The sequence below is a fragment of the Vollenhovia emeryi genome, unplaced genomic scaffold, assembly GCF_000949405.1.
Source record: "Vollenhovia emeryi isolate VEMERY1.0 unplaced genomic scaffold, V.emery_V1.0 DF939173.1, whole genome shotgun sequence".
In the NCBI taxonomy this organism is placed as follows: Eukaryota; Metazoa; Arthropoda; class Insecta; order Hymenoptera; family Formicidae; genus Vollenhovia; species Vollenhovia emeryi.
Genome location: NW_011967193.1, coordinates 532,470 through 546,851, shown reverse-complemented (window position 1 = coordinate 546,851; position 14,382 = coordinate 532,470). Strand labels below are relative to the sequence as shown.

The following is a 14,382-nucleotide window of genomic DNA, read 5'->3' as shown; positions in this document are numbered from 1 at the left end:
CCAATTAAAAATATCCGTTTAGGTCCAGACTACACCCTAGAAATTTACCTTGATTTTACCGAGAGAAAAATAGTCGGAAAAATCTACATGGGGTCCTAGATTGCCACTGACAGATTTTTCCCTGATTCCCTCCTGAATAGATAGCACTAGTACCACATACTGCCGTGACGTGGCGACCGCGCGTAAGTAAAAATCGTCCCGTATTAGTATAAAAGGCGAGCCGATATGATGTGAGAGCGAGTTGTCTGGATCATGAATAAACCTTGACGTTACATTTACGGTCAGGGCCCTGTCAGGGCCTGATGAGTGCCTGACCAGGCATTAAGGTATCTTTATTAGGACCCTATCAGAACCCTACTAAAATTTCTGCTCGGGTGGAATTCCAGGGAATATTTTAGGGAAAAATTTTAGATTGAAGCCTGGACCAGACTGGATCATAAAAATAATTGTGGTATCTACAAACTAAGTAAATATCTAGGAAAATTATAGACCCCAGCTAGATTCCAGATAATTTTTCTAAACAAATTCCGGGCGTAATCTTGGACCGATCTGGATTCAGCGATAGGGCCTGTTCGATTTAGGCGTCCCTTTTTACATAGACCCTAGCTAGATTTTCCACCTGGATCCCAGAAAAATTTTACAAAGAATATATGGGGCCCTGATTGTTTCCAGACAAAATTTCTACCTGGGATGCTAATACTTTCATCGCAATTATTTGTCGTAACAACAATTAAATTCTTTGTAATTCAAGTCACGATAAAATTACATTTTGAAAAAATAAACGTCATGTAATAATTCCTGCATGTAATAAAATATAAAATTGCAGATAAATTGTAATTCCAATTTCCCCGTAGTTATTTGCACCATTCAAAAATTGTGATATTTTAAAAGAAAGTAACCGCAAAAGAATCGATCCCTACAAGGAATGACAGATGCCTAAATATAAAAATTGACAAAGTTGCAAGTTTTGACTGTTTAAATTTAAACTTTTAAATCTACAATCGAACAAAATCGCGGAAAACTATGAACAATTGTGAATAAAGATGAACATTTTTCCATTTTGAAATCAGATTATGGATCATCTCTCAAAATAATAAATTTTTTTATGATTCAGATTACGATATTATTGTTACTAGCAACAATTATAAGTAAAATATCGACATCTCCTAATTAAAAGTTTAACTGATTAAGAGCGAAACGCCAAGTTCACAGAAAGGTGGTTCGTTCAACTTTCTTAGGTTAACAGTCAAGGTCGGCACCTGGGGTACTTGCTTTCCGGAAGAGGTGGCTGCACATACATATAGAGTGCCGATTGTACGTTGCGAACTTGAATGCAACGATTGCTATTTGGCTCGTACCAATGATATCGTAAATCAACTTACTCGCTAAGAATATACTAGCGATATACTAGTCGGCTAAGAATATACTGATGCAACTAATAGCGAACACGTATCTTTTTCGTGGAGGCGGGACTATTTTTAACTCGGGTATGCTATGGGATCTTTTAGATTTCATACCACATGGAATCATAGTTTCATTTTAAAAAATCAATTTTAAATTGATCAAACAAATTGATCATAACTATCGATAATGTTCAGAAAAACTTCAATGGACATATAATTCAGTTTTGTATATGAATTCACAACAAGCTTTTTTATCCAGACAATAATCAAATTGTATATGATAAAATCATTACAGTTTTCATAATAATTAAATATCTAGCTTTTCTTTCAATGTTTAAAATACATATTTTGAAACAAGTCTCTGGATTATTATTCAGACTGAATATTGTATTTTCCCAAATAAAATCCGTCTATTGTTATATGATTTTGTTATTACTAGTGTCTTTAAAAGGTTGCGTGCAAACTTGGGTGTTAAACAATACTTTTTATCTAGTGACAATATTTCCTCGTAAATTATAAAATATCGCAAGATGCAATTATCGCGCTGTGTAAAACTGAAGTGAATCTGATATAGTAATTATAGTCGATAAGATAAACGGAATGAAGATAAACGTAGAATATATTGCAATAAACAATATTTAACGGTTTTTATATAGTAAAATATTAATGGGAAATATTTATGTGAGATATCTGGCGCAGGAAAGTGCTGGGTCGATGAAAGTAACGCGGCGGATCGTGCTTTCGTCGAAGGATGAACCGATGGAGACAATAGCGGGCGTTCTCCGCGATCATCCGTGGAGAACAATGGTGTCCTGTGGACGCGAAACACAAACGCATACACCGTGCAAACAACAGCGGATTTCTATTTGCGGCAAGAACATTCATTTATTGATTCAACAGCATATCGCGGTCTGCTACGTCTCTAATCGACAAAAAAACCGAGGTATACCGAGGTATACCGAAGTAGTGATGATTCGAGCTAAGCTAAGTTTCGAGGCTCCGGATGCCAAAACACTTTTGGCACGCAGATGCACGAATTAATATTAACTGTCCTTTATTTTATAAAATGCATTCATTTTAAGTGTAGTTCTTACTTTCCAAAGATAAAATTTTTATGTTTGAATAAATTAAATTTAATCAAGTTTTCATGTGCATCGTATGGAAGAGTTTCTTACCAACGAAATTATGAAACATAGTGTGCAGTTTCCTTAAATTTACATTATTATTATAATGTTCTCTCCATAATTCGTGATTTTAATTTTGGTAAAGGATGGTGTCTGATGAAGTATTCACTTAACTTTACCTAAAATGTCAGTTTAAACAACAGAAAGGTAATATTTGTACCGAAATAAATACGCAAAATTAAATATTTGCCTTATAATTATTAAAATTTCTCTTCAACCAATAAATGTTTGAAAGTATACGAGATCTTTTCGTCAAATTTTAAGATAGATTTTCAACAATTAATTTAAAAATGAATTTTTAAAGAATATCTTTTTTCTAACCGAGAAATCTGAAAAGAATAAGTCGTTTACAGTTTCTTGAAAATAAATCGGGCTTTATTTCATTTATTCTTAGGAGAGATTTTACGAGATGTTTTCATATAAGAAGTTCATCATATCTTTTCAAACATCCAGCATTGATAGAGATTTTACGATGCAATATTGCTTTTATTGGTCTAATTTTACTGGTAAATATACCTAAAAAGATATACGCGTAAATAAAAAACGTACATATATACGCGAACCATAAAATTTCTCTTGAATTATCAAGCCCTATATTGGCAAACTACGCCTTGTTTTTCTCTCGGCTCAAGGCCGATCGTGATATTGCATTAAGGGAACCGACGCAATGAGACACATCTCTCGCTGACATATAATACTTTGAGAGGCGAATTCCATAAATTCTAGGCAACTGCAACTTTCAAGCGCAATGCATATCTCTCATTGTAACGAAAATTCGAATAATTGATGGATCAGATGAGGAAGATGATTGATCTCAATTATAATTGCAGAAAAATACAAACTTCTTAATCTTTCATAGCTTTAATTATAACTGATACTTTGAGATAACACTGTAAGATTTATCGTGCCGGTGATTTAACTAATTCTTTTCTGCATTTAAAAAAGCTGTTCGTAATGTAAGAAAAATTCGAACGACGTTAATTTCTTATTTAAATTGTGAAAATTTATCGAAAAGATTATTTGCCATTAATTTAATTTGAAATTAATTTCTGCATTTTTCTTCCAATTAAAACAAAAATTTACTTTAAAGAAAGAGTTGTCACAATAAAATCACATTTATTTTCCATAAACTAAACAGCAATAATACATATAGAGAGAGTGAGAAAATGAAGGTCGATTTCTTGTAACGAAAAGAACACAATTTTAGATGAGAGTATAATTACGTTAATGATGTGGCACCAATCAGAAAAATCTCTCTCCCTCTGATCATATACTGTCAGCAACGTCCCAGGAAACTTGTATCGAAAATAAAAAATTATCCAATTAACTAATAATTGATTCTACAAATCGTCTTAAAACAATGTAAAAAAAAAATCGAAGTTGCGAGATCAAAATGTAAGATTGCATGTTTTTAGTTCAGAATAAACTTGTAATTTAGATTTTCTGAATTAGATTTAAAATAATTTAAAAATAAAACGTGAAAAGAAGTAGAAAAAGAAAGGATAAATATATAATAATTTGGTAAAAAATTCGGATAACTTTATAAGTGTTTTTTAATAATTTGTGAATGAAGAATTTATGTGAGGTAAATAAAAACGATTGTAAATCAATCCAAAATGATTTCAGTTCTAAATTTCATAAACGTATTGAAGTTTATACAGCACGCGAGTAAAAAGTGATGTAATCGAACGAGCGAGTAAGTCCAATAAATAATTGATTGTGCGTACACCTACAAATGCGGCCGCAATTTTTTGTCGAGACGTACAGCGAAAGTTTAAAAATATAACGCGTCAGCAGACGCAACTTTATAACGCGTTGTAATGAAGCTATTTTTAAAGGTGAACGTGCAACGTAAGGATATTTACAACCGGCGCCGTTAGAAAGGGTCGATTCCTGTAAAAAATAAAAGTACATTGCCGCGCTTTTCATTGAGATAACAGTAGTATATTGTTCCCTTAACTCCCACATTTCCATAATGTTGTCTTTCTTTAATCTAATTCCATCCCTCTTTACGTAACAATTTTATTGTAACGTTACTTTCTTCCCTCATAAAAAAAATATTTCTTCATTATTGTGATTGTGATCTCATAATTTGAATTTAATAATGTTGTACTTCATTAAACGAAAATAAAACTAAATAAATAAAATAAATGCGGAATTTTTAACAATTATCTCTACTAATCTCTTTAAATATCCAGAATAGAATAACTAATTAGCAACAAATTCGCGCAAAAAAACATGTGTTAATTTTTCATCTTTTTTTATGTGTGTGCTAACTTTAATCTAAGGTTAGGACAATCACTATTTTCTCCAAATCGGCTGGAGCAAAAAATCGGGAATTGAGCAACAAATTAGCAACAAAAGAGCACTAAATTTATGTATAAGTCTTATTCGATTGTGCTGAAGCGGCTGTGTCAGCTTAATAGGCGTTAAACATCCTGTAGTGTTACTGAAATCGGCGAGATTCAGAAATCGCACGAGTTAATTTTTATTTCTACAATTAACAAATTTGACAATGCATCGGATAAAGTAAAAATTTGTCGCGATTAAAAAAATTAAAATAACTTTTTGTTACAAATTTTCATCTATTTTTTTTTATTGGAATCATCGTTCTATTTTTCTAGTATTTTCGAATTAGATTGACAAGTAATTTTAATTCACTCTTTTGCACTGTACTTTAATCGTACGAGTAATTTTCCGCTTTTCTCGATTTAATAACAGCAAAATATTCTTCGTACCTATTATATACGTATCTCCAAACGATTCTGTGAAACGATTCGAGATTCCGAGAAGGAATAAATGTGGCATTGACAAAGTCATCGGGCCGTTACACCTCGAGCTTCGCTAACAAGCGTCGGAAGCTTCAACTGAACTATATGTTGCACTCGAATTTAACACGGTGACCTTGAGTGATCGATATCGAGGAGCCGAGAGTATCTTCGAAAACGGCCGGAGCAGAGAAAGCATTATTAACCCGGTGACTTTTAAACTTACTTCAGACAATAAGTGATTGACAGTAAAATTCGGAAGACTGGACGCACAATTAAATAATTTAAATAACCGACATCCGTAAGTTATTTAACAATGTAACACACCATTTGATAAGCTAATAATTGCAATAGTTTCCCTCGTAGTATATTCTTTATATCTTATTGGTTTCAGCTTTGGTTGGAACCAGATGGTTTGAGGTAATATCGGTTCCTTTCTTCGAAATACTGGTGGGGTGGCAGGGGAAGGGAATATCGGAATTGTAGTGTCATTTCAGGATTAAATAGTTTCCGTTTTAGCATTGTCACCAAGCGTGGATCCTGCGATCGGGCCAATCCGAACAAGAATCGATCGGGGCAATAAAAGGTTAAGAGGAATCGGGATGCATATGAAATACGATCCCTTTTAGACCGCTACCCGCGGAATGAGTCTGATTCGGGTCAGAATAGCTCGCTGCCACCGCCACGAGGATAATCGATCCTCCGCGCAATCGAAGAGGTCGTCTCCGCGCTCCGCCTGGCAACTGCGTCAATACGCAATTACTTGGTCGACCATCAGCCCCGATTATTTATACATCGGATCGGTCGGTACTGTTGTCCGTCTGTTATCGAGATAAGTCACGAACAAAGAAGATGCAACCGACAAGGTTTGTTATCTCTAATCGTAAAAACCGAGAAAGCGAACTTAATTCTCAGCAGGCATTGCGAGGCGCATTTATCGCTAATTGTAAATAAAATGAGGCAGCTCCCAAATAGTACAATAAGTCAAATTGTTATACGGCATCTCGATTATTCTTGCTTTCCTTCGAGAACAAAATATCTCAAATTTGTCTTTGTACACTAGTGAACTATTTTAAATGAAGTTGTCTTTCATAAATTGATTGAGATTCGTAGACTTTGCGCCGTAAAAACAGGTGTACGATACAAATTATGAAGATCAGTCGCAATTTACTGGCTGAATTGTGAATTTAAATGTATAATTTAATTTTTATAAAAATGGAAGAAAAAGATGAAGATGTTGGCATTTTAATTATTTTGACAAGCTTAAATAAAATTAGAACGAGGAAAATATGATTTTAAAAAAATGTGGTTTTTGACAGATAGAATGCTTTTTCAAAGAACGTGAAAATCAGGTAAAATGTGCGAATAAAAAAGGTGACAAACATATTCGCACTGATCGCAATAATAGATTAGAATAAAGGGGGTGCTAAGTTGGTGCTCAGTCAATCATATGTCTAGTTAGGTATTTTTATTTAAAGCATGTGTCATACGTTTTAGCATGACGTATGATTGAACAAATCGGAAGAAATGAAGCATAGAGGTGACAGAGACTGACTGTCATAAACGCAATTTCGGTCACTCCGACGTTAAACTACAGCAATAAATTGCATAATAATAGCTCAACTATATATTTAATTATTGAATATTTTTCCGGATATTATGTATTTTATGAATATTTTAACAGAATTTGAATGCTTTGAACTTTGAATAAAAGTGCCAAAATGGAACAATAATAAGATATCGAGCAAAAGTAGGGTCGTTTAATGGACTCGGAGCTCATTAAAATATGCGTATCATCTTTTTGTCTCTTGCGAATAGTTTAATATCGTAGAAGCACATTGACCTAGATCTCGGACACGTGAATTGGTAACGTGATCGACCCTCTTTACAGCGCAAACAGTCCCGCGGGGGTTTGCAGTTCTCCAAAGATGGATCGATCAGTTATAATAAAAAATTATGTATCTATATATCCAGTGCAAATAAGTACATTCCATTCCCGCGATGTTACTTTTTAACAGAAACTTGTCCAGCCATCAAGTTGTCATTTCAGGGAAATTTCAAGTATCGAGACAATTGTAGTCTTTAATAATACATTACTAATGCGAAATAAATAAAAAATTTGATATTCTTACGTTTGCCAGTAATAAATAACAATAAATAAATTTGTATCGACTTTAACTGGTCCAAGTTTAATATATTGTATATTAATTAATTTTGGTCCTTTTCAAGCGCGAACTAAAGAGATTTAGAGACGATAACGTTGAATATAGAAATTTAAAAATTAAAAGCGCGGAATATTACAATATTAAATAAAAATTACAAAATCAGTAAAATAAAAGTTACAATGGAGTCATAGTTTCACATGTTAGAAATTTAAAGAGGAGAAAAACGGAACAATACAATGTTGAATAAATTAGCAAATAAATTAGCAATAAATTAGTCAGAAGTGGTCAGATGTAAAGAATACCTTAATTTCTTTCTAATAAGGTGGGCGTATCCCAGTTCATGCCATCACATTAGAATCACTCGTATAATAGTAAACCATAAACCCTATTATTAAAAATAATACAAAAATAGCTAGAAAATAATTTTTTGAACCTGTCACCATTGATATTAAAGGAATCGCGGATGATTGTCACTACATCATTCCAGGATATCTTGTAATCAGGAACACGTAATGCGCGGTCGGATTGTATTTTTAATTGCATCGGAAGGTTACGGACGTACGCGGGTCGCGTGCGCCAAAGATAGCGGTGCGATTGCGTTACTTGTGTCACTATTTTTGACAGGAGCACACTCTATCGCTGACAACACGGAAGCTCCAAGTTATCTCAATTTAACATTATCGTTATAGAAATTTGATATGTGAGCTTCGTCGTCGAAGTGAAATACGTCACGTCCGGTAATTTTCCCCTTTATTCCCCTTCATCATTTATCACGCGATACTATCGTAGAAATCGACTATCAAAAAGGACATTAGAATATACATTTGGGAATACTCGAAGAGCGTTACTTGGCCCTCCAAATCTATGAGATTAAAATACAACGATTGCTAGTACAAAATATGGCCTATAGTTTTTCCTATTTTTAATTTAGATGACGTTAATGAAATTTCGATAATTACATATACGTGTATCCCGAAGTAGAGCTTCGGATCGATCAGCACCAGCGGGCCGGGGTTTATTCCTGTTAGAGATGCGACGTAATAAATTATAACCCGTGCGCGAGACGCGTTTACGAAAGTCAAAGTAGAAGTCTGAATCATTACCGTCGCCTACTTACGCCTACTATCACCTACTACCGCGGCCATTCGATGTCGAGCAGCAATATCTCACAGATAATCCATCGGAATGGCAAATTACATTGCGTCCTTGGGGAGACGTAGGCCACTCAGTAGCGTCTTAAATATATAACGATACACTCTATTTCTTGCACGAGATACGTAAAGTGCACAAATAGAATGGTATCAGAAGTTACTTGCAATTGTTATTATTATTTTCATCATCTTTCCCTACACGGTTCTTTCACTAAAAAAAATGCAGGGTGTCTGACACAAGAGGACCCCTACGAAAAATGGTGGTAGATTAGGTCAAACTAAGATGAAAAGTCATGTACCATTTTACAAAATTCGCAATAGTTGTCGAATAATTTATTGAAACGTCTGAGCGAATGAGCGCGTAGAGAGCGGTAGGTCGGGCTCGGAAGGTATTTCAGGTAGCTTTGTATACCAGATCTCCTAGCAACCATTTCTCGTAGGAGACACTATACACAATGTTCTATATACACAAAGATGGAACTTCTTTTAATGCAAGCCAACGACACACGATACAATTTTTTTCACTGGATTGCTTACGAAAACCAATGAGGATGCAGAGTTTTAGGTCGAGCGACTTAAAGATAAATCCTGAGTGGCTCACGTAAGTAATCCAGTAGGAAAAACAGTATCGCGTGCCGTTTGCTTGAGTCTCTTTAAAGCAAGGCACTTGGAAATATTTTTGTAGGAAATTATCGTAAGAATGGGAGACGTCCTCTTACATTCTATTTCTGGAAAATAGAAAAAGTCAGAATCGTACTTCTACAAAATTACGAAAAACGTTGAGACTCTTATTACAATTGTGGCTCGTAAAGAGAGGAAAATATAAAAATGATGTTGGAGCTTTATTCTGTCAAACAGTATAATTTAACTCCATATATAGTTCGGTGTATCGATTAAAAATTATGCAAGCGTTATGCAAGTTCAAGGCGGTAACGGTTTATCTTGCACAGTCTGGCGCATGTGGATTGCACGGCGAGATACATGATTTATCCTGTGCCGTTACATAAATTGCCTTGCGAGTGAAGAGGTACGCAACATGGAGAAATGTTTGTTAAACGCAGGTGTAATTAGGCTTCTAGGTTACTTGCGGCGATTAAATAATCAAGCCGAACGTGTTTTCGCACACGTGGAATCATTTCAATGCTGTGAATAACCCCGAATACTTGCGACCGTGATTAAACATCAAGTATGACGAAATGCTTTCTTATCCAAATAACGATCACATTGACGTCCCCTAACACCCACCTCAAACTTATTTATTCATTTACCTATTATTATATTTTGTTGTCCGTCAAAGAAAGTTCACGTTAACACCGATCAGTTTGTTTGAATAAACGCGCAATACTATTTTTTGTTATTTTAATACTTTACGTTATTTTTATCTCTTGCTCTTTCAACATTTTTTTATCTTTACAATCGCTAGCTCATTCGAGTATGGGAGATATCAATAGAGAAAAGTCCCCTATTACGAGATAGGGTCTTAATATGAGATAGCGGGGGTTTCTGTTAAATTAACAGGCATCGTGAGTCGATTCCACCATGAATTTATTGCCCTTGGGGCAAAATCCGTTTAGTGGAAAATTCATTGTTGTATTGTGTAATCGTTGCGAAAAAACAGATTTGCGATTGAATGTGGCTGTTGAAAACCTGCTATTTCGCATTAGAAACCTATCTCGCAATAGAGGACTTTCCTCTAATAATATGTTACGCGTATATGATAGGGTTTTAAGGATCGAAAAGTTCTTTAACAGAGTTACAGGTCTTGTGTGATCGCGTTAGCACGCATTACAGCCTCTTATTCCGTGTAATGGATTGCAGCGCATATCGCACGTGATGTAGTAGCGCAATTAGCACATACGTAAATCAAACGCTCGCCAAAAATGTAATGCATATATAATCAGATTTATCGCGCGTGTACAACGCTGCCATGGTCATTGAGTTGCGCCGACGCGATTATGATCGCGAGCGATGAAAATAATTATCGCGAAAATAACACGATTCAATCGATTCCGTGATAATTTTACTGAATAAGATCCCTCTCCCCCCCCCCCACGCTATTAATTACATATTATTCGCTGGAACCCCTCGTGATAAAACTTTTTCCCGTGTCTCTATGTTTCTGCGCTCCGTTGCGTTGCTCGGTGAAAAAATGGTTTATATTATTTAACTTTTAATATTAATAGTATAAATTATTGTTCCCTTTATTTTTCTTGTTGACGTTGCGCATATACAGTTTATGTGAATAATTAATAAAAAATTAATAAAAAATTTGAGGTTTTTCATAGTTTCAAAAGAACCATCCAAATTAATGTTTACGAGACCGAGAGGTAAACCGCTGACCAAAATCATGTACACCAATGCCCACTGGGCATTACTTTATCTTGTTTTATCTCGTTTTACCTTATTTCATCTTATTTTATCTTTATAATGCCTCAGCAAGGCCCAATGCCCAAAAATATCTAGTAATCCCTTCATTTTTTTAGTTGATGTTTCGATGTCGCGCACAGTTTACGTGTATAATTATTAGAAAATTAATAGAAAATTTGAGGTTCTTCATAGTTTCAGAAGAACCATCTAAATTAATATTCACGAGACCGAGGGGTAAACTGCTAACCAAAATCATGTACACCAAAAACGCCCAGTGGGCATTACTTTATCTTATCTTATCTCGTTTTACCTTATTTCATCTTATTTTATCTTTATAATGCCTCAGCAAGGCCCAATGCCCAAAAATGTCTAGTAATGCCCAGTAATGCCGCAAATCTGTCCACCACAATGTCCTCAACGGTTTTTCTCCCTCGCACGAGACGGTTAGCCATCCAATCCAGATTAATCATTAACGTATGATAAATAGATTACCGGAGAAAAAAATAAGATAAACTACCAAATAATTATCCTTCTCATGTGCTGACCGTATATCTTCAAGCTGCTGCGGGCGTACTTTTCTGCAGTTTCGAGCATTTTACCACTCGATATGTAAAAGACGTCAAAGACGAGATTTCAACACACCCTGATTTTATCATAAACTTAATGCAATATAATCCAAAGGCAAAATATTCATAGGGCAATGAGTCGTCGAATCCGCGCGAAACATCAGAATACGTTAAATGTATTAACGAAGGACAAATTAACGTGATAATTAGGAGCAAGATATGCCGAATATGCAATCACGTGTTTAATATACCGCTGCTCGCTTAATGAGTCCTTGGAAAGACGTCGTGTATTTAAAAATTACCGGAGACTGCTCTTGAAAAGAACATTTTGCAATATCCTTTTATATTTTCGCGTTTTTACACCGCGCGTCTCGCCACTTCGTTTAACGTTAAATTCAATTTCCATTCTCTTTCGCATTGACTTTAATTTTTTAATTAAATTTATTTTATGCCCCAATGCTTAATTATAATAATCACAAAGCAGAGGCAGGCAGAAAGAGAAAAAGAGGGGGGAACTACGAAACATTAAATAGCCGAACGTCTCTAAATTAATACAAGATCAATTGCAGAGAGTTAACATTGCGATTGATAAAGCACACCGTTAGATATGCGACTCTCGCCTCAGGGCGCCATTAACATTCCGCGCTCTTCGAGGCACGCAACAGATGCACAAAAAATGCCCGAATTATTTCAAGAGAAACATTCTGTAGTAACGCGTATAACGTTACAGGTCCGGTTTATCATTTTCTGGTTAACCGTTAATCAGCGATTAGTTTATCCTTTTCTATATCATTATCTTAAGAAGCGACAGAGAATCGATTCGCCTCCAGTTAGCCCAGAAAATGAAAAATCAGATCGCAGAGAGAGGATAACGACCCGGGCTCTCTGTAGATACGCACGTTGCATTTCGTCACTCAAGCCCGCCTCGCTTTCCGCAAGGACGCGGAAACCAGGTGAATCAAAAGGTTGCCACGGGGGGGAAAATGCGCGGGAGGGGGGTGCACGCTCGACTCCACCCTTATCCTCGTACAATCTCACGGCACTCCCCGGGTAGCATGCGACGCGAGCCGAGGAGATCGACGATCGCGAGGGCGGGATCTTGGGGACAGCACGAAAAAGGCAATCGCTTCTATATTTTTCACCTCCCACCTTCCGGCGGCCCCTCACTCCCTCGCTTTCGAGAGCATCTGGACGCACGCACGTACGCACGCACACGCGCAGCTTTGCGGCCCACAGATGAACCGATAAGAGAAAAAGGGGGGGCGAGAAGGAAGGACGGAAGAGAGGGGGAAGGAAAGGGGGGAAAAAACAAGAAATGAGAGACGAGAAATAACGGGGAACGAACGAGCGCGCGAGGAAACGAGGGAGAGATAAGGACGAACGGTAGATCTGCCCCTTTCTGCACTCTCCTGCACTCCACGTTTTGCGAAATTAACCGCACTCACTTTGCACCTTCCTCGCTATTCGTATTTAAAATAGATACGCGCGCGATCGTTGCACGAGGTGAAAGAGGAGGAGAAAACGATACGTGCGCGGAAACCCCCCCTCCCCCGAGTCCGTGAGTCAAAGGGACCCGTCTGTACTTTTTCTCGTTGCACTCGATCGCGCTCGAGAAGCGCTCGGCAGTGAGCAGAGTTTTAGATTCGACCGAGGACGGTGGGGAACTAAAAATCGAACTCTCTCTCGCTCTTGCGTCGAAAACCGCGCGGCGGGGAGACCCGAGAGACAAAGATGGACAAAGTGCGCAACCGTTCGACTGCACCTTCTCGCACCTCCCGTCACAAGTTAACCGCGCGCTGGTCCCTCGCACTTTGCACCTTCTTTCACCTTTCACAGGCTCGGCCGCCGAAACTATACGCGAGCGGTTGTCGCGGGCGGAGGAAGGGGACGAAAGAAGGAGAGAAAGAAATGACACGTGCGCCGAGAAGAGAATGGATTTTAAATGCGGACAAATCCGGCGGGACGAAAGGAGAGACTGGCCGTCCGTTCCTTTCAGTTGCAAATTATCCCGTTCGACGGGCGCGTGACGCTAAGAGCGAACGAGAGTAAAGGCCAGGCGCGACGGAAGGAAGAGACACCGTAATCGAAAACCGTGCGGTCGAGCGGGGGGGGCGGGCGGGGCGGGGAGGGGAGAGGAGGGGAGGGGAGGGGAGGGGGGAGAGGAGAGGCGGAAGGCGAGACGCGGGAGAGCGCGCGGTACTTACTGCTGATCTTCATGCCGCCGAGGGGCGGGTTCGCGGGCGGCTTGTTACCCTCGGCGAAGGAGGTGGTCCTCGGTCGTCCGCTCATCCTGAAGCTCTCTCGACCGCCTCCGCCGCCGCCTCCGCACCAGCACCGCGACTCGGAAGGGGCTGCGTCGCCGGCCTCTCCTCCGCCCTACTCGCCCGCTGCTCCGGCACCGCGTCTACTAGGTTAGGTCGGCCGGTGAGCTCCTCCGGCGACTGCTCCTCCGCCTCCTCCGCCACCGCCTGAAGTTAGCCCCGGTAGTCGCGGTCGACGTCGTTTCCCTCGCCGTCAACGCCACCTCGCACATCAATGACAGTCGCACACGCGATTATCACATCGCACGGGAGCGCGCGCGAGCGCGCGCACTTTCTCTCTCTCTCTCTCTCTCTTTCTATCTCCCTTTCTCTCTTCTTTTCTTCTGTCACTTTCCTCGCACCGTTTTTTCGCGATTTCCACCTCACTTTACGCCACGACGCTCGGCCCAACGGACGGACGGGGGTGGAGGAGGAAGGGGGGAACGGGGGACGTGGGAACGGGAAGACGAGAGCGCGG

At 38.4% G+C, this 14,382-nt stretch overlaps 1 protein-coding gene across 1 annotated transcript in view; it reads right to left on the bottom strand.

Moving 5' to 3' along the window:
- The window catches only part of LOC105563629 (glycogen synthase kinase-3 beta), a 49,239-nt gene extending 35,031 nt beyond the window's left edge, over positions 1-14,208 (bottom strand). Inside the window, exon 1 of the mRNA XM_012015368.1 lies at positions 13,809-14,208. Within this exon, the coding sequence (XP_011870758.1) occupies positions 13,809-13,893 (85 nt within the window). The 5' untranslated portion in view covers positions 13,894-14,208. The remainder of the gene's footprint in view (positions 1-13,808) is intronic.
- Between the last annotated feature and the right edge of the window lie 174 nt (positions 14,209-14,382).